The sequence below is a fragment of the Rhododendron vialii genome, chromosome 12a (genome assembly GCF_030253575.1).
Source record: "Rhododendron vialii isolate Sample 1 chromosome 12a, ASM3025357v1".
In the NCBI taxonomy this organism is placed as follows: Eukaryota; Viridiplantae; Streptophyta; class Magnoliopsida; order Ericales; family Ericaceae; genus Rhododendron; species Rhododendron vialii.
The window spans coordinates 19072423-19100000 of NC_080568.1; the positions used below are offsets into that span (position 1 = coordinate 19072423).

The 27578-nt window shown below is 37.5% G+C and overlaps 2 protein-coding genes across 3 annotated transcripts; both read left to right on the forward strand.

Annotated features, from left to right (window-relative positions):
- Nucleotides 1-5: 5 nt before the first annotated feature.
- Nucleotides 6-12273, forward strand: LOC131309955 (14-3-3-like protein GF14 iota). 2 transcript variants are annotated; one of them, XM_058336682.1, is made up of 17 exons: nt 6-228; nt 435-618; nt 700-1008; nt 1532-1614; nt 2695-2766; nt 3630-3717; nt 3805-3883; nt 3966-4093; nt 5632-5938; nt 7376-7457; nt 7560-7669; nt 7802-7950; nt 8423-8472; nt 8579-8654; nt 9785-9971; nt 10179-10338; nt 10564-10953. In XM_058336682.1, exons 8-14 carry the CDS (start codon nt 4054-4056, stop codon nt 8582-8584), a joined length of 744 nt encoding a protein of 247 aa, XP_058192665.1. In that variant the 5' UTR covers nt 6-228; nt 435-618; nt 700-1008; nt 1532-1614; nt 2695-2766; nt 3630-3717; nt 3805-3883; nt 3966-4053; the 3' UTR covers nt 8585-8654; nt 9785-9971; nt 10179-10338; nt 10564-10953. The 2 variants fall into 2 exon arrangements, with proteins under 2 accessions (XP_058192665.1, XP_058192664.1); XM_058336681.1 differs by lacking the exons at nt 6-228; nt 435-618; nt 700-1008; nt 1532-1614 and adding an exon at nt 11927-12273 and having other exon boundaries at nt 2383-2766; nt 10564-10788.
- Nucleotides 12274-17662: 5389 nt separating this feature from the next.
- Nucleotides 17663-26256, forward strand: LOC131309954 (glutamate receptor 2.8-like). The gene is made up of 5 exons (XM_058336679.1): nt 17663-18070; nt 22671-23995; nt 24081-24393; nt 24626-25026; nt 25572-26256. Exons 1-5 carry the CDS (start codon nt 17773-17775, stop codon nt 26088-26090), a joined length of 2856 nt encoding a protein of 951 aa, XP_058192662.1. The 5' UTR covers nt 17663-17772; the 3' UTR covers nt 26091-26256.
- Nucleotides 26257-27578: the final 1322 nt, after the last annotated feature.

A 27578-nucleotide genomic window follows, 5' to 3' on the forward strand; every position in this document is an offset into this window, starting at 1 on the left:
TTTTCCCCCTTGCTTAATCTCTCCTTGGAATTTGAATGAATATGGATGGACCAACAGGTAGAGGCACTAGTGCAGAAACGCCTTTGCAAAATTACACAATGGGAAAAACACTTGGCCATGGTTCATTTGGGAAAGTGAAAATCGCAGAGCATCGACAGATAGGGTACAAAGTGGCCATCAAAATTCTTAACCGTCAGAAAATGAAGAGCCATAACATGGAGAAGAAAGGTATGAATCGTATGACTATATGTTTATCTGGTTGATTCAGTTCACTTATCAAGTTATATTTCTCAATTTTCTGGATTGTGGCCCAGGATTATACGAGTTTATGGCTATTCTCTTCTCTGTATTGTTTGTTCAATTTCACTTCTTTGTTTTTTATTCATGGGAAATGCAAATCACTGTTTTTAGAAAATATACTTGCTCTGATGCAGTGAGAAGAGAAATTAAAATATGTAGGTTATTTGTGCATCCACATATTATACGACTTTATGAGGTGATCGAGACATCGCAGACATATACGTGGTTATGGAGTATGTTAAGTCTGGAGAGCTATTTGATTACATTGTGGAGAAGAGAAGATTACAGGAGGATGAAGCTAGGAGCTTTTTCTAACAGGTAAATACCTTGTTTCTTTTGGTGTTATTCTTTTTTTTTTCCTCCTCTTTTTGTGGGTGATATTTCTCACTACTGGATCAGTTATCTTTAGGTAATGATGGTTGTCATAATTGACGTTCTAAATAATCGTATGATTATCTCTCTGGAAGATTATTTCTGGTGCGGAGTGCTGCCACAGAAACATGGTGGTTCATAGAGACCTAAAGCCTGAGAACCTTCTTCTACATTCCAGAGGCAGCGTGCAGATAGATGATTTGGCTTGAGCAATGTTATGCGGGATGTTCATTTCCTGGAGACAATTTGTGGAAGCCCTAATTATGCTGCCCCTAAGGTTTAAATTGATGTTCAAGGATGGTTTCCTTTGTAAAACTGTCAATGTCAATTCACAGAGTATGCTTCCTCGACTAACCAATTTTTTTCTAATAATGTTACTACGACAAATCCCATTTTAACCATCTATGGTTCATTTGTGTTGATCTTCTTAGTTGTTAAGTAATTTTTGGGTGTGCGTTCATAGCTAGCTTCTTTTTCATTGTCAGTTATTACCTACTCCTTCTTATGCTCTCAATAGGCCTATCTATTTCTTCCCTTTCCATAGCTAACCCACATTCTGACTCTCTCTCTCTCTCTCTCGGAACTGCATCTCTACCAGTGATTTTCATTGAACCTATCCGGTCCAAACCATCTCCATAGATTCAAACCATTACAAAACATACCTTTGCGTAGTCTCAGTCCTCAGTGGAAGTGTTAAGTGAGATCAGTTTGTCTTTAGTTTTCTTTTGCTCAACGTAGAGTTTTTTTTAGTGTAGTTTCTTATCTTTAAGTTATGTCTTGAACTAACAACTCAGCCTACCCATTGTGTGGTTTTGAGCTCATCATATTTGTTCTTTTTTGGTTGTACTCCATTGCGCAGGAAGATACCCCTTAATTGAAGATGAAGATTTTGCTGGTTGGCTGAACGATGAGGTGTAACTTAGATTGTTATTGGTGCAAGAGGTACTTAGCCTATATTTCTTATGATTGTTTTGAACATGCTAATTAAAAAAAATCCAAGAGTTGCAATTTAACTTTCAGATTTCTTACTTCAGTTCTCTCTATTTTCCTCTTCATTTGATTGTTGTTATGGACATTGTATGTTTCGCAGTTAAAAATTGAAGAAACTTAGAAAGAGAATTGTGTTATTTTTCTTGACGCACCATTGCTACTTTCCATTTCTGTACTCTATCTTTTTTCAAGACAAAAATTGCCACTTAGCCGGTTCTGAAAGTAGCTTGGCTTTCGTTGTATTATCCATGATGTTTGGACTAAAAAGAAGGTTGGGTTTATGGTTCCAAGTTTGTGCACGTAGTGCCCATTTTATTAAGGGCGTGGCGTAGGTTGCTTCTATATAGTGTGCATCAAAAGCATTCTCCATGAAGAGACTTCCCATTTTGGTATGATTCAAAAAGGACAAAGGTCTACCGCGATACACAAGGGGAAAAGGCATATCAACCTGTGCGAATAGGAAAGAAAACACTAGAGTAGTACACTTTGAATTTTTTTTCTCATATATTTCTTATGTGTGGTGTTACTCATTACAATGAAGATCGCGCTTTATTTTTTTTAAGAGTTTGCTGTTGACAGATTTGATTTCATAGTACTTCTGTGGTTAGTTCTCATGTTTATCAACTAGCGTGTTTAATTGGCAACTCCGTTGTCATTTTTTGGTTGCTTTCCCTACGTATGGATTTCGTAATTATGTGGAGGCCTATTTATTGACTTCCTTTTTCTTCTCGATCCACAAACCTATGTAAAGGAGCATGAAAAGCAATTGGTGTCAAGAAATCTTTGATGCGATTTTCCCATTTGAGCCCTTCAATTGGTTCTCCTTCAGGCATTTGCTTGTGGTAATTCCAACATTTCATTTCCTGGCATTTGCATCAATTACTGTTATGACTTCCCAGACTTTTACATTTTCCTTCTGTGTCCTCCTTGCATGTGTTTCTGCGTTTCCTTCTATCGTCTTCTGTGGGGTGTTTCTCGTAAAACCGATTGGGTAGTCAATGAGGGTGCAATGGTTTCCTCGGTTGTGCGCAGACGTTGATGGGATGGGTTGCAGAGAATGGACGAGTTTGGGCCATTGATATTTAACATTGCTCTAGCCTTTAGGTACTCTCTCTTTCTCTAAACTCCAATATCTCTCTCTCTAAAAGCTGTCTTTCTGCCGAATTAGGGTTCCATTTTGGTTTTGGGCTCTCTCAATTGGAGAAGACAATGGTCTCCCATGCGCATCTGGACAAACGGCAGTTTGTCAGAACTATCGGAACTTATGGCAGACAGATCTCAAGAGCACTATGCGTGCAGATCCTGGCTATAAGCCGCCGAATCCTTCTAATGTATTTTGCTGGGAAATTTTTGGGAAAGTACGATTTGCTAATCATGAAGAGTTACTTTTCGTTGAAGTTTTACACATTTAGGTTTACATTAAGAAAGTTTTTTTTAATTGAAACGACAATGGGGTAAATGTTCTTTGTGTTTAATTTGATTGTGGTCTTTGATTCTGTTTTCAGAATTTTTGATTGGATGCAAGTATGATTGGTTTCAATGTCAATTTGCTTTTCTGCCTGTGGGTTTTTTTTGGAATGAGAAAGATGTGCCTGTGGCTATTGGAATACCACCCATCCGTTTATGATACTAAGATTTGCTGCCAGGAATTTTTTGGACACATCATTAACTGCTTCCTTTAAGTTATTGCCTAGATTTATGAAGTTATTGGTGTACAGGAAACATTGGTGTTCCAGCTTAATTGGACATAGGTTTGGAATGTGATGCATGGGAGACTAAGATAATTTCACATCGTGGACAGTATATGTACTCCCCAACTATTGGGACTGTAGCATCTCAAAATTGCTATAGTTTGGAGGTTCAATTAAGTTTTTCCTGAAATAATTTATTGCAGCTTTTGTCTTCCTTACTTTTAGAAGTTTACTTCTCGATATCTTACCTCATGGCATGATTGCATTCTTTTGAAGCCCAACTTCCGGGAACTATTCAGGATCACTTGCAGATATTTAACATTGAGTTGAAAGCAAAAATGGAATCATAACAGATGCTCAGCAGGTGATATGTTTATTTTGTCCTTGAAATGCCTTTCCGCACTTCAGAATTTGAATATTTTCATTCGCTTACTCCATGCTATGTGTGTAGGTTGTTATTTGGAAATGGATCACTCCAAATATGTTGGGTCTTGTCACACAAACCTTTGTATATCATTGGTCCATTGAAGGTAACACAATTTCTTTTTGTGTTGTCTATTCTTTCTTGTCCACCATGTTAATATGGACTTTTTCCCCCCCTTTTTTTGGTAGGTGAATTTGAACATGTGAAGATGTTTGACAGAATGGCTAATCTAGCCAATAATCAGATAATTAACTACCGATTTGATCCTACCGAAAAATGGTTAGTATTGATTGGAATTGCTGCTGGTTCGGCCGAGGTACTTTTTAGGTGACAATGTTCATGTTCTTTGATTATTTGCCCATATTCTAGGATTTGGTGTGTCATATTTATAGTTTTGTCCAGAATGTGATGGGATTAGAAGAGAGTCAAGAGACAGAGTGCTGCTGTTATTCCCTCTCCCTCTCTTTGTGCGTTGCATCGGTTCCGTTTCCTCTTGTTTTGGACGTAATTCGTGTTTAAGCTCATCTTGTTTATTCCATTGTTAGTGGCATGGAATGTTGTCATACAAGTGGTTTAGAGACAACAGAATGTCCGGCGAAGAGATGACGAAACACATCAGAGGCTTTGGAAACTATGTGAGAATGGGTGAGACCGTGAGAGATAAAGCGGCACAGTGGGGGTAGGATAGGAAAGACGCGAAAGAGTCTCTACTAGAAACTCAGTAGAAAGTGACTGACAGTGTTAGAGGGCTCAATTAGTGATGCAATAGTAGGTGGCTTTTAGGCGAAGCTCTTGGATTGTTGTTCCCCCGTGGCCCCATGTACTTCCATTGTTGAGAAAATTCTCCTGGGAAAGAATAGCAAGTTTGTAGAAGATTATTGGGCAAGTTTGTAGAAGTTCATGGTGATGTGTGACAATGCAAGGAACACATCATGATGTGCCTTGAATACGTGAAGTGGCAGGCACTGTTTATTGGGATGACAATCATTAATGCATACCATGTGATCTATGGTCTGATTTTTTGTATCCGACACACGGAGGTCTTCATGGTGACGTGTGACAAAACGGGGAACTCGTCCTTCCTAATGTGCCTAGAATACGTGAAGTGGCATACCATGATCCCGTCCTTGTGTCGGAATGATCTGTGTTCCTGGTAACATAGGGATTGGCAACCCCTTGTTCCACCTAATTGAGTATGATATTTGAGAAAAGTCATTAATTTGTACACATCAAGTAGGATAATAATAGGCATAATCCGTTCAAATACCAAGAGGGGCGGAGCTAACAGTTGGACCATAGTGGTGGTAATAGGTAAGTAGTGGCTTAAGAAAGAAGACAGAGTTGCATAAATGCTTAGAGGATTGTACAAAGGGAAAACTACAAGAAAAGAAGTGTGATAAAAAAATTTACAGGGGTGCGTATGGCATTTCAGAAGTGGTAAATCCAATACATGTTCCACAATCGTAGGAGGAATTATTTTGGGAAATTGAGGAGGATCATTTGCTACTCCTGGTGTCTGTGTCTCTGCCACAGTGCCACTACATACTTTTACATGAACTGCAGACGAAAACACATTTCAACATTCAAATTTCTTTGTGAAAGCTTTAGTATGAGATCGTGAAACGTGAGCTCTCTTGTGGCAAAACATTGATTGCTTAGTTATGGGCTTGTGATATAAGATTATTGAAACGGTAGAACGTTTCCGTCAAACAATGAGACTGTGTATAGTGTATACGTTGTAAGTACTTCGTCCCAATAGAAAGAGAAAACTAATTTTATGGTCCAAATTATTGGCCAATTATATTTCACTTTCATGGGGTCGCTTTCAAACCTTATCCTTTTTTGTTATTGCAGAAATGGTTGAGAGTATGAAGAATGTTGCAAAACTTGACGTGGAGCTGATTGTGGAGGAAAGAAACCTTCTTTCTGTGGGGTACAAGAACGTCATAGGTTCCCGGAGAGCATCATGGCATATTATGTCTTCATTTGAGCAGAAGGAAAAGTCTCAGGGAAATGATCACAATGTGAAGATCATCAAGGGTTATCGCCAGAAGGTAGAGGAGGAGCTTTCAAAGATTTGCAATGACATTCTGACCATAATTGACAAGCACCTCATCCCCTCTTCCAAGTCAGAAGAAGCGACTGTGTTTTACTACAAGATGTGAATCCTATTGCCCTAGTGGAATATTTCTTTTTTCTTTTTCTTTTTTGATAAGTACGCTACTTTTATTATGGTCAACCTATCACCAACCAATCCAGGGAGATGGCGCTGGCTATACAACTGACTTGCAGCAACTCATCAATGAAAACAAAATAACAGGAGCAGACTCCACACCCAACTACACACATACTACAAAAAAAAAAAAAAAAAAACAGATCCATCAAAGGAGATTAGACCTTTCAGAGAAGCCCCAGGTAGCACATAATAGCCTGTTAGCTAACGAGCCCCTTTTGTTGAACTTAGGAAATAGAGTTGATTGTTGTTTGAACCACATGGTCTGCTGGCAAGGACTTTTGTTGAAGACTCTGTAGTTCCTTTCCCTCCACATTGGATAAACAGTAGCAGCTAAAGAACCTTTCATGGCTTTACCTTGAAAATTATCCTTGTTTACATTAAGAGTAAACCAGTCCACCACATCTGAGAGCTGCAAAATACCCACTGCTGAAGATAATTTGCCCCTCACTTTAAGCCAAATGCATCTAGAAAAAGGGCAATCAAAGAACAAATGTTGGTGAGATTCATTGGCCTGATAACATAAAGGGCAAGTCTCATCTACATTCATCCCCTAGCTAACAATCCGGTCTTTAGTACTTAATCTCTTCTTGAAAGCCAACCATTGGATAAAGGCCCAGCTAGGAACATTCTTTTTAAACCACACAACTTTAGGCCAATGTTGAACAGGGAATCGACTTCGGACAGTTTCCCAAAAAGACTGACCATTTAAACCAGGCAACCAATCAACTGAATAACTCTATTTCTGGCCCTTGACCATCGCCATTGCTCAAGATGAATAATGGAAGACACCTTAGCTTGTAAAGATCTTTAGGTATAGTGCTTGTTTTTTGAGTTTACTATTTGATATATGCTTGACAATGATTCAATATACTTAAATCACATCTAGCCATCTTATTGAACATATCCTACAAGTAAAATGATGAACAGAGGTCACTTTTCACTCCAATACTGTACAAGTGGCCTTGCCTTGTGCTTGAGTCTCACGTACAATGTGATGGAGAATGGATGAGAGAAAGTGACTTAAGTTTCTCCTTTTTCTTTAATCTAATGTTTAGTAATATTTAATTTCATGCGAAACGAAAATTCTTTCTCTGAACCTAATTTAAAAAAGAAAGAAAGAATTCAAGTATATATATTCGAGACGTTTAATACTATGTTTTCTTTTCTTTTTTTCTACTTCCTTGCATTGTACAAGTGGTGAAATGATGAGGAGGAAGTGAACTTTCCAATTGATATTCTCTTTCTATTCCCATTTGGTTGAAGCGGAGAGGTGGTGTTGAATTTGTTTTACATTTTTTTCCCCATGATAAGTTGCCCGTCTAAAATAGTGTTTAATCTTTTCTTGTGTTCTGGCTAATTTAGGAAAGGGGACTACGACCGGTATATTGTTGAGTTCAACCAGGAAAAGAAAGAAGCAGCTGAACAGTCATTGAAGGGCTATGAGGCATGTTTAAATTGTCTTTGGTGCACTGATCTTCCTATTGGCATAGCTTTGTGAACATAAACTCTCATTAAATGAATGTTCTTGTTGTTGGTTCTTTGTTAGGCTGCTTCTGCCTCTGCTAATATAGATCTCCCTTCAACACACCCAATTTGTCTCGGCCTTGCTCTCAACTTTTCCGTCTTCTACTATGAAATAATGACTTCTCCAGAGAGGTAATTCTTATTATATCTTACGCACCTAGTGTCATTGCTTCAAGGTTTTTATTTTCTTTTATTTTTATTTTTTGCAGTAACATCCTCCTCCCATTCTTTTATTTGATGTTTTCTTATTGGATGAAATTGTAGAGCATGCCATCTGGCTAAACAAGCTTTTGATGAAGCAATTGCAGAGTTGGATACATTGAGTGAGGATTCGTACAAAGACAGCACCCTGATTATGCAGCTTTTGAGAAATAATCTCACATTTTGGACCTCTGATTTGCTTGAAGATGGAGGTATGATTTGGCTGGAAAGAAAGTAGATTAATCGATCTTTTCGATTGAGATTTCGAGCCACTGGACTTGGCTCTGCCGCTGATATTGTTAGCTTAGATCCAAAATCCATTTCTTGGACAAGCATGTGCGACACAAAATGCTTGTTTTTATTCATTTCATGGAAAATTTTTAGATCACATAGTTTAAAGTTCTAGCCGTAGTTGTGCTATGTCACACTCACACAAGCTAGATTAATTGGTATTGTTTCATTTACAAACTCCGATCAACAAATTTGTGAAGGATGATTAGACAGAATGTGAGGTGCCTATGAATGAGTAATCTACTTGCATGAAAAATGTTATTCTTAATGCTCTGAGTACAAGCTTGGGGGCAGAATTTGGATTTCTTTTCTAGTGTTTTTAACCTTACACAGGCACGGAAAAGTTATTGTGAAGATAAAAAATACAATCTCAATTGCAAATAAATTGTGCAGGGGGCGAGGACAACGTTAAAGCTGAAGAACCAAAAGCAGCAGAGCCAGAGGTTTGTGCTTCACTTGATTTTGTCATTGTCGTCTTACACTTTAACGAAGTACCACATATCTAGCTTATATTGACATTGAAAGTCTAAATTTTCTGACTTTGTGCAGCATTGATGAGGTACCCAGGAGCAATACAATGCAATAATATGCAAAAGTCCACTTTTTACCGCAATGGAATTCTTTGGTGAGTTGATTTTTTGAGGCCATTTATAGCCAGAATATGATGAGAATTTTGTCGTTCTTCCTATTTTTTGTTCCTAATCTGTTTTTCTATGTTGAACATTTGCTATCAGTTCTGTTGCTTCATGTTCTCCTGTACAATTCTTATCACCATTCACCAATACATGGAGTACTATTTCTAATTCAGCTCTTGAATTCTTTGGTTGAATGTTCTTTTTCTCTCCTCTGTCTTGTCTTGCCACACTTTATAGCACTTCTTAGGATTTAGGTTTATAGCACAATAAATGAAAGTCGAATTTATCAACTTTTACGCAAATTTTCATGTGGATAAGATCGATCGAGTGATCTAAGTTGGAGATGGGATTACAAGTGCCACTTTATGTAAGCCCGGAGAGAAGAGCATTCCCCTACATGAGTTAGCAAGAATAATGATGAAGTCAGTGCTGCCCCATGCCAACATTTGACCGACCCGCCTATTCATGCATCGGTGGAGAGTATTTGAGTATGAAACTAGCACGTACACATGATCTTGGGGTTCCCTTACAGTTTTAAGAAATAGTTTCGTCCAGTTTTAACATAATGTACCCACTTGACCGAACTTTATGATATAGATCAAACTGGTCCATAACAATAAGAAGGGATCCGTCCTCGTGATCGGATAATTGCCATGCCATTTCTTGCCTTCGACATCTTGTAGACGAATATTTAATTCATTTTTTTTTTTGAAAGGTGAAGAAAATTTCATTAATTTGATTCAAAAGAATTGACAGGAATCTAATAAAGATTCAGAAAAAAGACGACTAAAAAGATAGTTGAATTAAGTATTGATGAATAAAAGAATTGATAGGAATCTAATAAAGTTCTGTTTTCGTCGACGTTCTTTGGAGTTTGGAAATGCTGTTTTTTTTGCCCAAGATTATTGTCCTTTGCTACACTGATGCATTGTAAATTTGGTTGATGATTTATTATTTTCTTATGCTTTATGCTCAAGCTTTTCCTTATCGATTTAGTAATCAGTTTATGATCAGTTTGCCAAAACCTCTGAGATTTGGGTGTAATATTACTTGATCTATTGAGCTTTTTGCTTTAGTTTAGTTCTGGAAATGGTGGGTTCAGTTCATGGGTTTGATTCAGGTTGCAATAAAGCTCAAGAAGAAGAGGGCTGATAGGAAGCTCAGAGAGTTGACAGAGAAAGTAGCTATGTTAATTCAATTGTGGGTTTTCTTATCATGGCTTCAAGCTGGTTCGTGACAATTTGACTGGATAGAAGGAGATGTTGGAGCAAGCAGAGGAAACTCCCAAGGCTTTTGATCTTAACACGGTACGCTTTTTTATTTCACATGGGTTTTATTAGTATGGAAACGTATATTTGTCATATCTACACATGTGTGTATGTTGCTATGTACTGGTTTCTATTAGTGGGTATGTGTTAACTGTGGGGATATTACCTTTGTGGCTTTGTTGAAGTTAAGAGCTTGGAAAAGTCGTAATCTTATGAGGATTCTGAAATGGCTAAAAGCTGTTTCAGGTTTGATACAATTTTTGCGACCTCTGTCAGAAGATTTGGAGATGGGGGAATATTCATTGGAAACTTGAGGAAACCTGTCAAGAAGTCTTACCCAGATTGGAGGAAAAACTATCAGAAGCAACGGGTAGGGAGGTTATGTCGAATCTTAATTGCGAAGCAGGTACTTTGTAACTTGAAGATCAGAAAATGTCGAATGTTAATTGCAATGTCGTTGTACCTTTACTTTTGATTAGTATTCTTATAAAGAAGTGATCAAGTTTTTTTGGGAATGGCAAGTGATCAAGTTTTTTGTGTCACATTTCCTTGAGTCTACTGCACTGTTCTTAATTGTAGAATCTATCTCATTATTTATCACCCACCATTCACTGTTATTGCTTTTTTTAAGGTTTGTATGGTACAACCTAAAGCGAAGATGTATATTCAGTTTGAATCAAGCAAACTAAGCACTACTTGGGGTTATCTTAGTGCAATAGCTTTATGTGTTCCAACCTTTCGGACGATAGCTTTGACGAGTGGATTCTTCCTCAAACCTGATGCTACGTTTGATGAATATGTGTATGATGTTGTGCCTCTCTTCGGCAGCTTCCTTTCCATTTCAGGAGTTTCCGAGGTATGCACTCTTCCTGCATTAGTTTGTTTGTGAGCTCATGATTGTGATTTCTAATTGAAACGTTCTAAATGATGCAAACCAAATCAAGGATAGATTTCATAAGAGAGATAAATCCCAAAACATGATACAAGGAGCAAAAGCTCTCAAATATCTATTATCAATATATCAAAAGTTACCTAAAGAGAGAGATTTTATATGTAAAAGTTTAGCCCAATCCATTTTTTCTTGGGTTAAATACCGAGACACCTTCGAACTATTTCCGTTTGTCTCGCTCACCTCCAAATAGAATTTTGCCTACGGCCAGACCCTCTGAGCAAAGTTTCCATTTGGAGGGAGTAACACCGTTGGATGGGAGTAATAAAAAGACCATTTTGCCCTTACATATATATCACACCAGCTCATTCCACACACTTTTATCTGCAAGTTCTTTTCTCAAATCCCTAATTCCATTCACAACCACCATCTCACCATTTCTTAAAATCCGACACCGGCGACCACCACCAAGCCACCTCTCTCTCTCTCTCTCTCCCCACATCAGTATATTCATTGTTGTAAGCAAGAAACTGTAGACTCCAATTACAAAGAGAGTAGAGAAAGATGTTTAGGACCAATATGACACCGGCGTAACAACAGTAGGAAAAGTGGGCTCCGATCGAATACGCAATGGAGGCCGTAAAGCAGGGGTCGGCGGCCATTGGGCTCCAATCCAAGGGCCATGTGGTGTTGGCCTCGGTTATCGAAAATTCCAACAAAAATTGCTATTACTCGAAATCAATTCGAACTTGCTATTTGAGAATATCGAATACCCTGATGAACCCAGCGAAGAAAAAAGAGTCTCAATTTATAAGACTCGAAGCTCTGTTTGTTTGCAAGTCGGAGGGAAAGAAAGGAGAAAGAAAGAGAGCAATGAGAGAGAGAGTCGAAAATAGATCTCTATAATTTAGGAAAAATAAAGACGCAAAATTCCCACCGGTGGAAATTAAGGAAGTCATAGGTAAAATAATTTGGGAATGCTCTGTTTTGGTCCAGGGAAAACGTGAACAAACCCATATAATACAATCATATTTCCCACCTTCATCTTTTTCAAAGAGGAGTTCGAGTTTGTCTTTTTTACTTAATTCTCCTTTTCTCTTGGCAGCCAAGGACGACGACGCCGACGGTGGATGTAGTGGTTGTGGGTGGCGACGGGCCGACAACGATGATGAAAGATGTGGTGGTGGTGATGGACGCCAGTTGTTTAGTGTTAGGGTTTCACAGAAAAAGAGAGGAAGAGGAAGAGTAGGGGCAATTTTGGAACATTTTATTCTTTTTGAAATAATTGAGGTCAAAATTTTAACATTTTTAGACAGAACCCTAATGGAAGGGGTGTACGAGATAAAAAAAACTTTGCTTAGGGGGCTGGCCGTAGGCAAAATTCTATAAGGGTGTGAGTGAGACAAACAAGAATAGTTCGAGGGGTGTTCCAGTATTTAACCCTTTTTTCTTTTAGCCCAATCCATCCCACCAACGCATTCTAGCCCAGCTCTTTAGCCTCACTGTTAACAGATGTTCTCTCTCTCTCTCTCTTTCTCTCACCAACGCATTCTGGCCCAGCCCTTTAGCCTCACTGTTAACAGATGTTCTCTCTCTCTCTCTCTCTCTCTCTCTCCTGCGTTCTTTCTTTACTGCGTCCTCTCTTGTTCTCTCCCTCTTTGCTACCGCCAAGAGTTGGGGTTCTTGTTGATTGTTCAAAGCTAAAAACCTAATTAAATCGACTGAAGGAATTTCATAAAAACCTCAGGTGCTTGATCTTCTAATTTGGATGCTACAGGAAAAGCCCTAAAAATTGACTTCAAGCTACCAATTGGTCAAGATGTCGATCAAAATGGGTTCATTAAGCTACCATCTTCCAAATCAAGCAAAGGAGTGGCATGTTTTCGATAAACCAAAAAATTGGGCTTCAATTCTTCAATCTAGAGTCCATCACTCTCAATGAAGCTGAAACATTATCCTTGTCTCCAAGAAGGTAAACATGCTACTATTGAAATCCGTGAATCTCTCATTGATAAGAAAAACTGGAATTTCTTTAATCTCTAATCGAGTTTATTTATTTTTACGTTTGTGCAGAAATACCACTCAAGTAGGTCGAATCACGAGACTTTAGATCCGTTAGTATTCCCTTATTATGTAGAGCACTGGTTGGTGTCAGGGACGGAATCGGGATTTCGTGAACGCGGGGACCGAATTATGAACAACAAGATTTTAAAATTGCAAGGTTTGTGAATCTTATAGTTTGTTCGGTTTGGGTTTTGAAGGAGGTTTTTGGGGTAATGAGGGGAGAGAGATAGAAAGAGAAATAAGAGTAATAATTGAAGAAAAAACTTCTTTGAGACCGTGCATAGAGAGAAGGATTTGGGTTTTGAGATCTAAACGAATGCAGTTTAAATCATTTACTGTACATATCTGAATAACACCAAATACAAAACAAAATATCTAAGTGCTTTTAACAAATAAAAAATAATTAATATTAATATTGAAATTTAAAAAAAAAAATAGAAACTACAAAGGGGCCTTGGCCCCCATAAGTCCATTCCTACTTCCTTCTCTGGCTGATGTGGTTAGATTTTTACTAATTTAGTTTATTCAGAATACTGGCTGATGTGCTTAAATTAAAATATTGGCTTTTATAATCTTACTCTTTTAGGTTTAAATTATAATGGAATAACAAAAAAAATAAAAATGGAGCCTTTTTTGAGATTTGTTGATGTCCAAGAATTCTCACGGGAGCGTTTTTTTCATATTGTGCATGTTAAAGATATCATTGTATAAAGAAATAGATATCTGATCTCACTTGTTCAATCTAGTCATTCACAATATGCGCGGTGCATGGAATGGATTACAAGCTTTATTTATTAGAGATTGTCTGTATGCATATTATATACACTGTTTTGCTCATTGAAAAAAAAAGGGCAGAATCAATTCGTGGTTCCGCCCTTGTGTTAGATTAAAAGGCATATTCATACAATGAGAGTCAATGACGGAATCAGATAATTGGCTTATGATAGGCAAGGTGTAGACACCCCAATCTGGGCTTCCAAATAATCTTTAAGTTCCCCGATGATGAAATAAGGAAAAATATACCTTCAAGACTTGGATTGTTGCTCCTTTACTACTCCTTCTCTAAACCTCAAGAAAACCCCTTTTCTAAACATGTAGGGTGGTCCCTGGTTCAATTGCAAAGAGAAAAACGCATTTGCTTGGTCAAAAATAACTTTTTCCATGACACGTTGAGGGTAAAATGGTTACACATTTCAATGTATAAAACGTCTTCGAGTGGAACCAATTGGGTTAGAAAGAGGACTCGACAAGCTTTCCAACACTTTGAACCACGCCCAAATTTGAGTTCGGAAGTGTCCGGAGCGACCTCGCGAAGTTCAATGTGCCGAGCTGTCTCGAAAAACTGCATAGCATTTCAAAGCCTCAGATTTTGCACCAACAATTTGACAACTTGAAAGAATCGAGAGAAGAGAGATCAGGTGATCACACGCTCTGATTGACACTGTTTGGTTGAAAATTTGCCAATTTACTAGGAAGAAGAAAAAAAGAAAAGAAAATTTGCCAATTTGATTGCGACATTTGGTGCTGGAGTTGCAAAGTCTCAAGGACGAGCGAATGACACATGAAAACATTTCGTGGAAATTACAGTAAGTGATTTTGACTACTACAGTAGTTTTTAGTTACCTTACCTATAAATTGTTTTCTTCCTTCATAGAATTTGGCTTGCAAGTTATATTCCGCGGCTTTGACTTGAACATAGTATAAAAAGTCTTCCTTCTATGTTATGTGGGAATAGCAATTGCAAATCCACCAAATTTACGGGCATCTCAAAGATAGTCCCCTTCCAAGGAGGGATCTTTTATTGAGTTAAGTTAAGGACCTCCCTTTTTCCGTTCGAATTTTGATGATCCGAATCATTTAATGTGATCAGAACGTAATTTTAAGGGTCTCCATTAGAAACCAACAAAAAGCTGCTCGGATTAAGCCCTTTCCAGTCATACTTTTTGCCGATTTTTCATGTACCCTTAAAATCATGTTTTAAACACATTGAACGGTTCAGATCATCAAAATATAATCGGAAACAACATCAAACTCGTGAGTTCTTAACTTAACAAGTTAAGGGATCCCTTAATGGAAGCTCACTGCTCAAAGATAATCAAGATTAGCACGTAACAAAAGTACTACTACCTCTTTGCCCTAACTTTTTTTGATTTTTTCGGTGCAGTTTTTTAATTGTTCTCTCTTATTTCTTCTCAAATTATGGTCACATTTTTACATCATTTTGTTCAGCTCGACGAGGGGAATCGAAAAGTATAGAAAGATGAACCAAAGTTGAAAAAAGTTCATATAAGACGACAAAAAAAAAACCCAAATGTCGGTCTTTCCATCTAGACTTACTTTTGGATTTTTTCGTCATCTTATATGAATTATTTTTAACTTTAGTCCATGTTCTTCTATGTTTTTATATTGCTCTCATCAAGACAAATGATGTGACATAGAAATTTGACCAAAATTTTGTAAGAATTAAGAAAACAAAAAAGACGCCGCAAAAAGTTAGGCCAAGAAGAAAGCTTCTTCTTATTTTTTTTAACAGTCTCTTGAAGTTAACGATCGGAAAACATCCACAGGTCCCAAGAATTTTCGTTGACGGAGAGAGAGTCGAAAGTGTGACCACAAGATAATAAACCTCTTATTTGTGGCCATGCTGATCCACTCATTAAACTCTCGACTCAGGGTGATGTGTTTCCACTATAGTATTTTTTTTTGCTTCAAGCTAATGACAATATTTAAATTATTATCATCAAATAATATTTTAGTTGATGCATATGAGAAAAATGACTTGCCTAGAAATTCATGAAAACATGAACTTTAGTAAGTATAGTTTAGTGAAAACTCCCCTACTACTAGCACTAGAAAAGCTAACCTTAAACCTTGGGGGACAATCCAATCAAAATACCGCGTTTTCAATATTAAACGGTCTCACCCTACAGCATACGGCTTGTTGAATAACCAAACCGAATTAATTAGTAGACTTTCCCTTATTGCATCTGTCATTCTATTCGTCCATATGTATATATAGTCATAGACATATATAGATAGCCATATATATACACACATGTATCTATCTATCTTCTACATATAATATATATGACCTGCCGACAGCAATGAGAAAAGTCTGCTTTGATTGGCAGAAGTTAACCAAGCAAAACAAGAGGTCTTGATTTCATGATTTGCATTCAATGGACACATTTTCTTTTTAGGCTGTTTCAAAAATAAAATAAAATAAAATAAAATTAGCATGTAGTCGATCATGTAGTATGCATGGCAATTTATTCACCGCGTGGGGAAACTTGGCCATCAAGGGATTACACAAGATTAATTGTCCTACTATATATCTAGTCTAGACCATGTGCATATATATTTATATATATATATGCTCCCTCCGCACCAAAATTGTAGTCCCTTTTTAGGAATCCAATAGGAGTATTTTTTTTTTTATAAGCAAAGAACAGATTTTTATATCATTAATAAAAATGATACAAAAGAGAAACTCTGTATGACCGATACATTAATGAGCATCATGAACAGACGGTAATACCTCACCTATATATCACTACGCAATACGTCACATTTAAAAAACAAAAAAAAACATAAACAAAAAAAGACTCAGTAGTTGGTAAGGAATCAACCACACCCAAAGGGACAAGCCACAACCTAATGGGCCAAGCCCAGCACCTAAATGGGACAAACTCAACCAAAAAAAAAAAACTAATAGTAATTAGTAATACTAATAAATAAATAAATAAACCGCCTCCCCCGCCCAAGGCGGCAGCCACTGCCCAACCACTGCGCCACCCTCAAACGACAGCCGCCCGAACTACAAACAGCACGAATGATAGCATAGGATAGAAATTGAACGCAGATGACAACCTTTACCACCACCATGCATGAGCGCGACTACCCAACAAGGATCCACAAACGCGCCCACAAAACCAGCTACATCCACATCGTAGACCGGCGCCCGACCACCGCGCCGCCACCGAAACTATTACCTAGTACTCCTATATTTTAAAGGACAACATTAATTATTACTCTTCAAAACAAATATATTTCCAAAGTTATCCTAGCATTATGTGGCGGTTTGTTTGAAATCCAATAAAAATTTCCCTCCATTTTTGAATTTTGAAATGGGAAGGACAAAAATTAAATGTCCTACTTTTCTTCCATTACTAGTCCAAATGGAAAACAAATTTGGAACATCCAAAAAAGAAAAAAAAGAAAAGAAAAAAGATGGACCAAAATTATGGGACAGAGTTAAGGAGGGAATTTGTGTGTGTGTGGGCCGGATATTGGGTCAAACAGTCATAAACTCCATCGTAAGAAACAATTATTCTACGACCACAAATATTTACACAATTATTTACTCAAACTCATTCACATTCACATTCACATTAGTGCCCACACACATTACCCCACCAAAAGATGTGAGTGTGTGTGTAAAGTGTTTTGTAGTTGAATATATTAATTGCTAAGAAATTCTAGAATGTTAAGAATGGTGCTAGAGCCTAGAGTACTGCTAGTACGTATACTATACTACACTACACGGCTTAGATTAATCAAGTAGAATTGATGTTTCCGAAGGTCAATTACTCGTTATCGATTTTGTGATAGTTTGATTGTTGAATAGTACTCCACCCTGTGTATAGACTGACTAAGTCCACGAAATCATTTCGTCGAAATGTGAAACTATAGCATGCTCATCTATCTGCATACAGTATTTTGTTGTGGACTATATATATGTAGCATTGAATATCATGAAGCTTCAAAAACCAATCATTTTTGCTCCAAAACATTCTGAAATATAAACAAAGCTTAACGATTCTTCTTCTTCTTCTTCTTCTTCTTCTTCTTCTCTCTCTCTCTCTCTCTCTCTCTCTCTCTCTAAGAATGCAGAAGCAATCGAGATACTCAAATTCCCAGCTGCATGGGTTACTATTGTTGATGATGAGCTGCTATTACAATATTGTGCCATTATTAGGGGCTCAAAATGATAGTAGTACTGGTTTAATAGAGGTTGATGTCGGGCTAATTCTTGATTTGGATGATATCCTGGGAAAGATAAGCCATACGTGCACATCTATGGCGCTTGAAGACTTCTATGCATCAGGTCTTCAAACACGTACCACAAAGATTGTTCTCCACCCTAGAGATTCGAAAAATGATGTTGTGGAGGCAGCCTCTGCTGGTACGTCTATTTCTATTTCCCTAATATTCTGCAATATTTTCCTTCTTCTATCATCGATTTTGCATTTGATAATTTTCAAAATTCATTCGATTATTACCAAGTGTTATCAGTGGCGCGTAGCCAAGAATCAGGGTTAGTCGGGCATGTTTTAACACACTCCAACCAAAAAAAAAAATTCATGATGTGCAATATTGCTACTATACTGAAAAAAAAAAAAAAAACTTTAGTTTGAAAATCAAAAAAAAAAAAAAAAACTAACATACTGTATTTATTATGAAAGTTACTTACAAAACACATGCAATCCACAAGAACTAAAACGCAATATTTAGCAATTAATCTAGCTCCAATTGGAAAGAATATCTTTTTCTCAAATTTTATTTCCAACAAATTTGAATTGCGTTGTGGGTTCTATCGACAAAGAAAAAGAAACAAAATTATCGTAAAAATGATAAATAATTGCTTAAATATATGCTTAGAGCTAGCCCATTGTTTAGCCACTTTTAAATTTTGGGTATTATGTATTAGAAAGTTTCAACTTTCATCGTAAGTGATATATATTTTTAGCTTTAGATATCTCATTTCGCCAGTATAGTAGAATTTTTCTAATTTTGACATGAAAAATTGAGAATGAATAATGATATACAAAAAAAATATATGCGAAAGATTAAAAAGAGATCTAGAATAATACTACATTGGAAGATAATTCATAAAAATAATTTTACAAAATGAAAAGTTTGAAAAAAGAAAAAAAGGGATTTACTGGGGGGCTTGAACCCCATTGGACCTAGGCTAGCTCTCCCTCCTCCACACTGAGCCTCATAGCACGAAAGTGGCATCACAATTTCAGATATAGTAATCGTATAATATTAGAGGTACAATATGATTGGGTGGGCATGTACATATACTAGAGGTACGTGGCAAATGAACGGGTCTGGACGGGTTGAAACGGGTCGCAGGTCCAATGTGAGTCAAATAGTAAACGGGTTGAAATGGATCAGGTCAAATATGGGTCAAGACAAACCCAAATCCTTCCGACCCAACCCGTTTCCCTTCCTTTTCTCCCATTTTCAAATACTCCATCTGTCCCAATTTTAAAACTCCATACGGTTTTCAATGCATTTTCAAACTCCAAAAAAATATACTCCTACATATTATTTTTTAAATTTTCTTACATGAGTACTTTAATTTGGTATAAGAAAATAAAAATATTGGGAAAAAAAAAACAGGACATTCTGGGAGAAGTGTGTGTCCGGAAAGTGTCGGTGTGAAGTATCTGACACCGGTACGTGAGCTCTGACGAAGTGTTTGTGCTTCATATGGGAACCAATTCACCAAAAATATAGCAGAAACAAATTCTTCAACCCACCTGCTCTAGTACACCATCCTTTTCAATTACATCTGTTGTATTCAGATCACCGACTTCAGCTTGATTTCTAGATCAAATTTGGAATACGAAATTCAACTGAAGCTAACAATTCAATTGAACCACACCATCCTTTTCTAGATCAAATTCAATTGAAGTTAACGAAATTCAAGTCAATTTCAGATGCATTTGGCAATACAACTCAGAATATTTAGAGAAAGAAAGAGAGGGAGGGAGAGACGAGGGGAACCAGCAGGGGCGGATCTAGTAAAGGAACAGGTGGGTCATGTGACCCACCTGAAGTTGTCGTAATATAGTAATTTTTTTTACAAATAAAATATATGTAACGTATATAAAATTTCCCGAAGCATAGCAAATGTGGTATTCCTGTACTAGTGGTAAGTGCTTGTGCCTCGAGGTAAGTGGCGTAGGTTCAAATCCTTCTAGTGTCGACTGAGGGCTTCTTCTTTATATATTTTTAAAAATGTGCTTAAATGCTTTAAACACAAAAAATTCTTCAAAACTTCCAATTATAAGAGTTGAATCTTGCCCAACAAGGATTTATGTAGTAATAGTACCACAACTACCTATGCACCTATTACAGAACTAAATATAAGATATAATAAAATATAAATACAAAAACACAAATAATCCATTAATTTTTTCTTAAAGTTATTCATTACTTCGGTTAAGTATTTTTACTCAAAACATGCTTGAAATGTGACCCATCTGTATGAGATTTCTCGATCCGCCACTGGAAACCAAACCAGGAGAACGTACAATGAGGAGTGAGAAAGGTGTGCTGAGGAGAGACAAGCCAAGGCAATCATTTCCCCATGGTTTCTTCCATTTCAAGAACGAATTTTCGATTACGAGCAGTGAAAAAAGGGGCTGGGTTTTTAAGTATAACCTATATTGAACCCATTTTTAACCTATTTAAACCCATATAAATATGGGTTAATATATATGGGTTCAATCCATATCAACCCATCATATAATATGGGCGGGTTGAGTTGGGTCAATGGCAGAACCATGGGAGGGCTTCCTTGGGCCGTAGCTCAGGTGTACCTTCAAAAGACCCCAAATAAAAAAATTATATGTAATATTTCAGTCTAAATATTTTTAGCTCAACTCATTTTTGTCCTCAACCCAACCACTATCCCATTCAGCCAACCCACCAGTCAAACATCGTAGGGTACAACTTAAATAATATACGTTTATAGATGATTTTACTCTGTGAAACATCGTAGGGTACATTAGATAGTGTATGTTTTTTTTGTACTTTTCTTTTATTTATTTTTGAACATTTATATATTTATGTACGATCAATGGCAGCTCCAAGATTTTGTATTGGGTATTCAAAAATTTTCTTTATATAAACCCACCAATATATTCACAAGTAACACAGTTTCTTGTGCGAGTATGAATAATGCAATCAAGAAATTTCACAAAAATTGTCCACTATGCCACACAAGAACTCAAAAAAGTTATTTTAGATAATAAAAAAAAAAAACATACACATTTTTTTGGCAAGTGTAGATAACAATGAATTTTTTTAGTTTAAGAAAAAAAAAACTTATCTAGATTGATGGATGTTCATAGTATATTGAGGTGAGTGTTCAAATACAAAATAACGTAATTAGGCTATTTAAATTGGATTGATTTGTGGATTGATTTTTTGGGCCTGGTATTCAAATATTTTATGTATCGGGTGTTCAAAAGAAAAGCTGGCATAAAATTTCTACATGTATTATGAACAAAAGAATTTTTTTTTTTGAGGGTGTTCATGTGACCATCCAAAGGTCAATGTGGAGCCGCGCAAGTAGTACGAGTTTGCCTCTTTTTGGTTCATGCATATAAAGTTTGAGTTAGCCTAAGGCGGAATAAATTTCTGGTTCCGCTCTTGGGTTGGGTTATAAGTGGGCGAGTTTAGACGGGTTTATAAAAATGGATTGAAATTGTCACCTCTAATATATACCCTTTTTAATTTCTGATCAGGTTAATTCACTATAGGAGACGTACGTGGAACGGTGGAAACATACTATTTCTTTTTTGAAATTGTGGAAATATATATAATAATTCATGCATATGTATACTTGATCTCCACGACCCACTAGCTAACACCACCACCACTTTCCGATTTCGCCTACGATTCTCTGCCCAAAGCTCACTTCTAAACAAAAGCCCAATAAGGTGACTTCTGCTGGAACCAGGCCAAATTATGAAACACACAATCGCGAAGAATAATAAGAACAAGAAACAAGAAAAACAAGACACCCAGATTTTATTTAAGTATGGGCCATGGGGCCGGGGAGAGAATTGTGAACGTTTCATGGCGGTCAGGGGATGGGTGGTGTTGGCAAAAACCATGGAGGCAGTCAGGTGGGCGTTTGGCTAGGTTACTCATATAGAAAGTGCATGGTCAAGTTGGTGTGCAGCAGCTATGGAGATGCAAGTCATTTATGTACTTACATGGTGCAAGCCATAATAGTGTTAGTCAAGTTTTATGCAGGATGTGCAAGTTTGTTGGCCGGAGGTTGAGGTACAAGTTGTTAATGTAAAATGTGAAAGTCGTTTATGATCTTTTGATAACTCAGATGTCCAGGGCCAGCTCACTCGCATCTCGACTAATTCGGAGGCCAATTCCACCGACCACTTGCAAATAACCCAATTAATGTCGGAGTAAGGTCCGTATATAATAAACTGGCCTCAATGGAATTGATAGCACCAAAGAGATTTCAAACCTGAGACCTTAGGAAGGAGCAAACCGTTATGTCCTAGGTAGTTTGTCCCTTTCGCCACTGACCAAAAAATTTCCGTTGAATTTTATAGCTTCACTCAGTATCTCATGCTAAGGTGTTTGAGGAAACGCTGCAAACAATTGTTGGAAACCAAAACTTGCAATCATTGTGGAAACCAAGTCTCAAACAAAGCATGAGTTTGAAAAGCCCCCTTGGTTCTTGGATCCAAGAATAAAGATTAAACCTCCCACGAAAAATTGCATGCTTTGAAAAATCATTGAAGGACAGGTCTTGCTAACCACCGTGCATTGGCTTGAAGTTTAGCTAGACCCAATGCAATAACATTTAGCGCATCGTAATATACATTTTACGTATTTCAATACACTATATATGTTTTTAATTTTTTATGCAATTTTATATGCTACTTATGCACACGTCTGAGGCTATTGGCAATTGATGTGTTAGTGTCTAACTGGTATTGAACTTTTATTTGCAGCTATAGACTTGATGAGAAATGTCCAAGTACAAGCAATAATAGGTCTACAAACATGCACCGAAGCAGATTTTGTGATTGACATTGGGCACAAAACGCAAGTTCCTATAATATCTTCGGCGACAAGTCCTTCTCTGTCGCCCAAGGACAACCCATACTTCATTCGAGGGGCACATAATGGCTCTTCTCAGGTTCAATCCCTTGCCGCTATAGTTAAGGCCTTCAGTTGGAGAGAGGTTGTGCTAATTTATGAGGATACCGATTATGGACGGGGAATAGGTCCTTATTTAGCTGATTCTTTGCTAGGGGTTGGTTCTCAGGTACGTTATCGAAGTATTATGTCTCTTTCAGCCACAGACGATCACATTCTAAAAGAACTCTACAACCTAAAGACAAAGCAAACCAGGGTTTTTGTGGTGCATATGTTACCATCTTTAGCTTCTCGTCTTTTCTTGAAGGTGCAAGAAGCTGAAATGATGAACAAGGGATATGCCTGGATCATTACAGATGGGCTTACGAGTCGTTTAGAGTCTGTGGATCCTAAGATCATAGGTTTGATGCAAGGGGTCATAGGTGTGAAACCTTATGTTCCAAACTCGAGTGAGCTTCAAAACTTTACTGAAAGATGGAGAAAGAGATTTCGTCAAGAGAATCCAAACATAGATAGATTTGAACTAAATATGCTTGGACTGTGGGCGTATGACAGTGCCACGATGTTAGCCATGGCAGTTGATAGTTCCGGTATTTCTCGATCAAAATTCAAGAAACCAGTCACTACAAGCAACTTGGCAGATTTAGCTGCAATTGGATCCTCCGAAATGGGACCAAGGCTCCTTCAATCAATAAAGAACACTAGATTTCAGGGGTTGAGTGGTGAATTTAACCTAGTGGATGGGCAGTTGCAACCATCGGCCTTTCAAATAGTCAATGTAATTGGAAAGGGGGAGAGGGAAATTGGATTCTGGACTAGGGAATCTGGCATATCAAAGAAGCTTATATTGGCCAGGAATGGGAATTACACCACTAACAAAGAAGATCCTGGAGCCATCATTTGGCCCGGTGAATCTAATCTTGTACCCAAAGGTTGGGAAATTCCAACAGGTGAATATAAATTGAGGGTGGGAGTTCCTGCCAACAGTGGTTTTCCTAAATTGGTCAAAGTGGAAACGGATTCTGAAACTAATGTCGTGGATGCAACTGGTTTCTGCATAGATGTGTTCAAAGAAGTCATACACTCACTACCATATGCTGTCCCCTATGATTTTGTTTCCTTCGAAAGCGATAGACCTGGAAGTTACGATGATCTTGTTCATCAGATCTTTCTTGGGGTAATCAAATTTGCAGTATGAATTTGCTATGTTTCTCATTTTCTGTTTGTCAAGTTCAAGTAACTAAGTTTGTGTCAATCTTCAGAACTACGATGCAGTTGTGGGTGATGTAACGATTCTAGCAAACAGAGCGAGGTTTGCGGATTTCACATTGCCATTCATGGAGTCCAGTGTGGCTATGGTCGTTCGAATAGAGGATGATGAGAGGAAGAATGCATGGATTTTCATGAAACCCCTGAAATTGGACTTGTGGTTAACAACTGGGGCATTTTTCATCTTCACTGGTTTTGTGGTTTGGGTTCTAGAACATCGCGTAAACAAAGAATTCCGAGGCCCAGCTCACAAGCAAGTCGGAATGATATTCTGGTTCTCCTTCTCCACACTCGTGTTTGCCCATAGTAATACACCCTTATCTCAGTAGTTCTTTTACACATGCTCCATAGTTAGTAAAGATAGTTAGCATCTGTTTATTTCCGTTATTTTTAAGCTTTTTAATAATAATTTCAATGTTGTCATTGAATAGGCTAGATGCATATTGAATAGAACATTAGCGCCGCAAAAAAGTATTATTTGGTGACAAAATGTTTCTCACAAAACAGGAACTGGTTTGCTTTTTGTTTGTTTTCTCAGAGGAGAAAGTGGTCAGCAACTTATCGAGATTTGTGGTAATCGTGTGGGTTTTCGTAGTGCTGGTACTAACATCGAGTTATACAGCGAGCTTAACATCAATGTTAACAGTACAAAAGCTCCAACCCAGTGTCACAAGTATTATGGACCTGAAAATGAATAAAGAATATGTAGGCTCCCAAACCGGTACTTTTGTCAATGGGCTATTGAAGAGAGAGGGATTTGATCCCTCCAAGCTTAGGAACTATAGCACTTTTGAAGAGTATGATGAAGCCCTGTCCACAAGAAGTGTTGCAGCAATTATTGATGAGGTCCCTTATATAAGGCTGTTCCTTGCCAACCCCTTATATTGTACCAAGTATACTATGGTTGGACCATTCTTCAAGACAGTTGGCTTTGGATTTGTAAGTCTCTCTCTCTCTCTCTCTCTCTCTCTCTCTCTCTCTCTCTCTCTCTCTCTCTCTCTCTCTGTGCACGCGTGCATTGTCTTGAAATATATTTGCATGTCCTATGGAGTTGGGAAAAATATAATTCGCAAAACAGAGTTTTTCACTCAATTGATTTTAAAATTGTGAAATACAATGATTGGAATTTAAGATTTAAACAAAACTACACATCCTACTCATGTATTATTTTTAATAGCATCAACTCTATAGTTTCTTGTATTACTCGATTGCTAGCTCTATATGGGTGTTTGTTGTGGCTTTAATGCAACAATTTTATTTTTATTTTTTATCTACGCTTAAATGCAACAACTTATGACTTTTTTTTGTCTAGAAAGTTGTTTGCATTAGTTTGGCATATTGTTGTCTTCTACTCGCGCCAAAAAACAACTTTAAAAAAAAAAAAAAAAACACTTTCGAGAAGCTTCATTAACGTATGTTTTTTCTTCCACCACAAGTTCAGCAGTAACAAAGTGTGTATGTTTTATGTGGATCTTTACTTGCAGGCGTTTCCAAAGGGATCTCCCCTTGTACCTGACGTTTCAAGAGCAATCTTAAATGTAACCGACGGAGATAAATTCACTCAAATTCAAAGCCAATTGTTTCGGGAAGAAGTTGAATGTGCAGAGCAAGATGGTGCCAGGGTCACATCTGGCAGCCTCAATGTCGAAAGTTTTAAGGGTCTTTTCCTAGTTGCCGCCACATCTTTGAGTTTTGCTCTCATCCTATTCCTGTCTATCTTCTTATACGACAACAGAGTGATCTTGGCTTCTAACAACTCGTCACTATGGCAAAAGCTAATTGCAATGGCAAAAAACTTCGACAGGGAAAAAGAGAACACATATGATGCATCCAAGAAAACAAATCTAGCAAATGAAGGGATGACAGTGGCTTCTGATCGCCCAGAAAGTCCTTCTCGGCTTGCAGAATGGATTTTTATTCCAGATGAAGGGTTTGCTACAACGAAAACCAATACCCCAATTCATGAAACTATAGAAATGGTAGAAATTAGTGAAGAACGATAAGGATTTTCAAATGTAAAATTGTGCTAGAAAGCTCAATTCTTTCTTGTAACACTAGGTCAAAATGTATAGATTGCTTCCTTAATTTAGAGAGTTGGGAGCTTTTCGTTCACTATCCTGTTGTATATTACCGATCTAATTGCATGATATTATGCATTGATTACTAGTTTTTATCAATGAAAAATATTCCATTCAATTCTCTATACTCCCCAAGTGCATGCATTGATTATGTGTTTGGCAGTCCACCCGCTCTTTCATAGCCTTTTTTTTTTTTTTTTAAAAGGTCAATATCATATAACACAAAATCAGCGTGGTACATCAGAGTCTAGTAAAAATTACAAATTGGGCGGAATACAATCCGAATAGAAAACACAATTTCTACTAAGGCAATTTGCAACAAGCCAATGCGCAACTTTGTTTTTCTCCCTACAACACCAAACAAACGACCATTTCCTAGAGATAGCCCATTCCTTGATGTCATCCATCAGTGCACTAATCTCCCAAGGACCAGAAGACTTGGGATCCTTGAAGCAGTTTGATAAGTTCCAAACAATCAGACTCAAAAATTGCTTCAAAGATGTCCAGTTCCATTGCTATGTTGCAAGCAATTCTGAGAGCCAATGCATCAATGGTAATGGCTAAAGGTGCAACCGTTTTACCCATACGCCAAAAATGAGCTTCTCTACCACTATCTCTCGCGATAACGCCAAAGGCAGTCAGCTTGCGGGAGGATTTAAAAGCTCCGTCAACGTTAAACTTAACGACAGGAAAGGGAGGAGGGATCCATCTATTATCCCTGACCTATCGAGTGTTACTAGGTTTTGGACCCTTGAACAAAGCAAGCAGGTAGTCACAGTTAGCCACCAAAGCTGCTTCAATGGTCTCCTTTGGATTCAGAGGTTTGCCCGAAAAGAAGAAGGCATTCCTTGATTTTCACATAGCCCAGCACTCATGAAAGATGACAGCCATGTCTTCCATTGTAGTTTTTTTAGCCATATTACCACAGAGAACGTCTTCCATCCACTTACTGGTCGAAGTGATATCATGATCCACAGTCCAGAAAGATTTCCCGCTACTGAACCACACAGCTCTCTGAAAATAAACACAATTGTGGAGTAATTTTCTGATAATTCCATTCATCGTAGTTGTACAATATATATAGTACAAACATTAACAAGGAAAGAATACAAGATTACATGAAAATATTCTACAACTACGGCATAAAATAAGATTACACAATTAAGGATATTGACCAAATCAAATATTGACCAAATCATATCCTTAATTCTAGCACTCCCCCTCAAGATGGAGCATGTATATCGCACATGCCTAACTTGTCTAAAGAGTGACTGAAAACACTGCTGGCAATAGCTTTGGTAAAGACATTGGCTAGTTGGTCTGCAGACTTCACAAACGAGAAAGCAATGATTCCGGCTTCAAGTTTTTCTTTAATGAAGTGTCTATCAATTTCCACATGCTTCGTCCGATCGT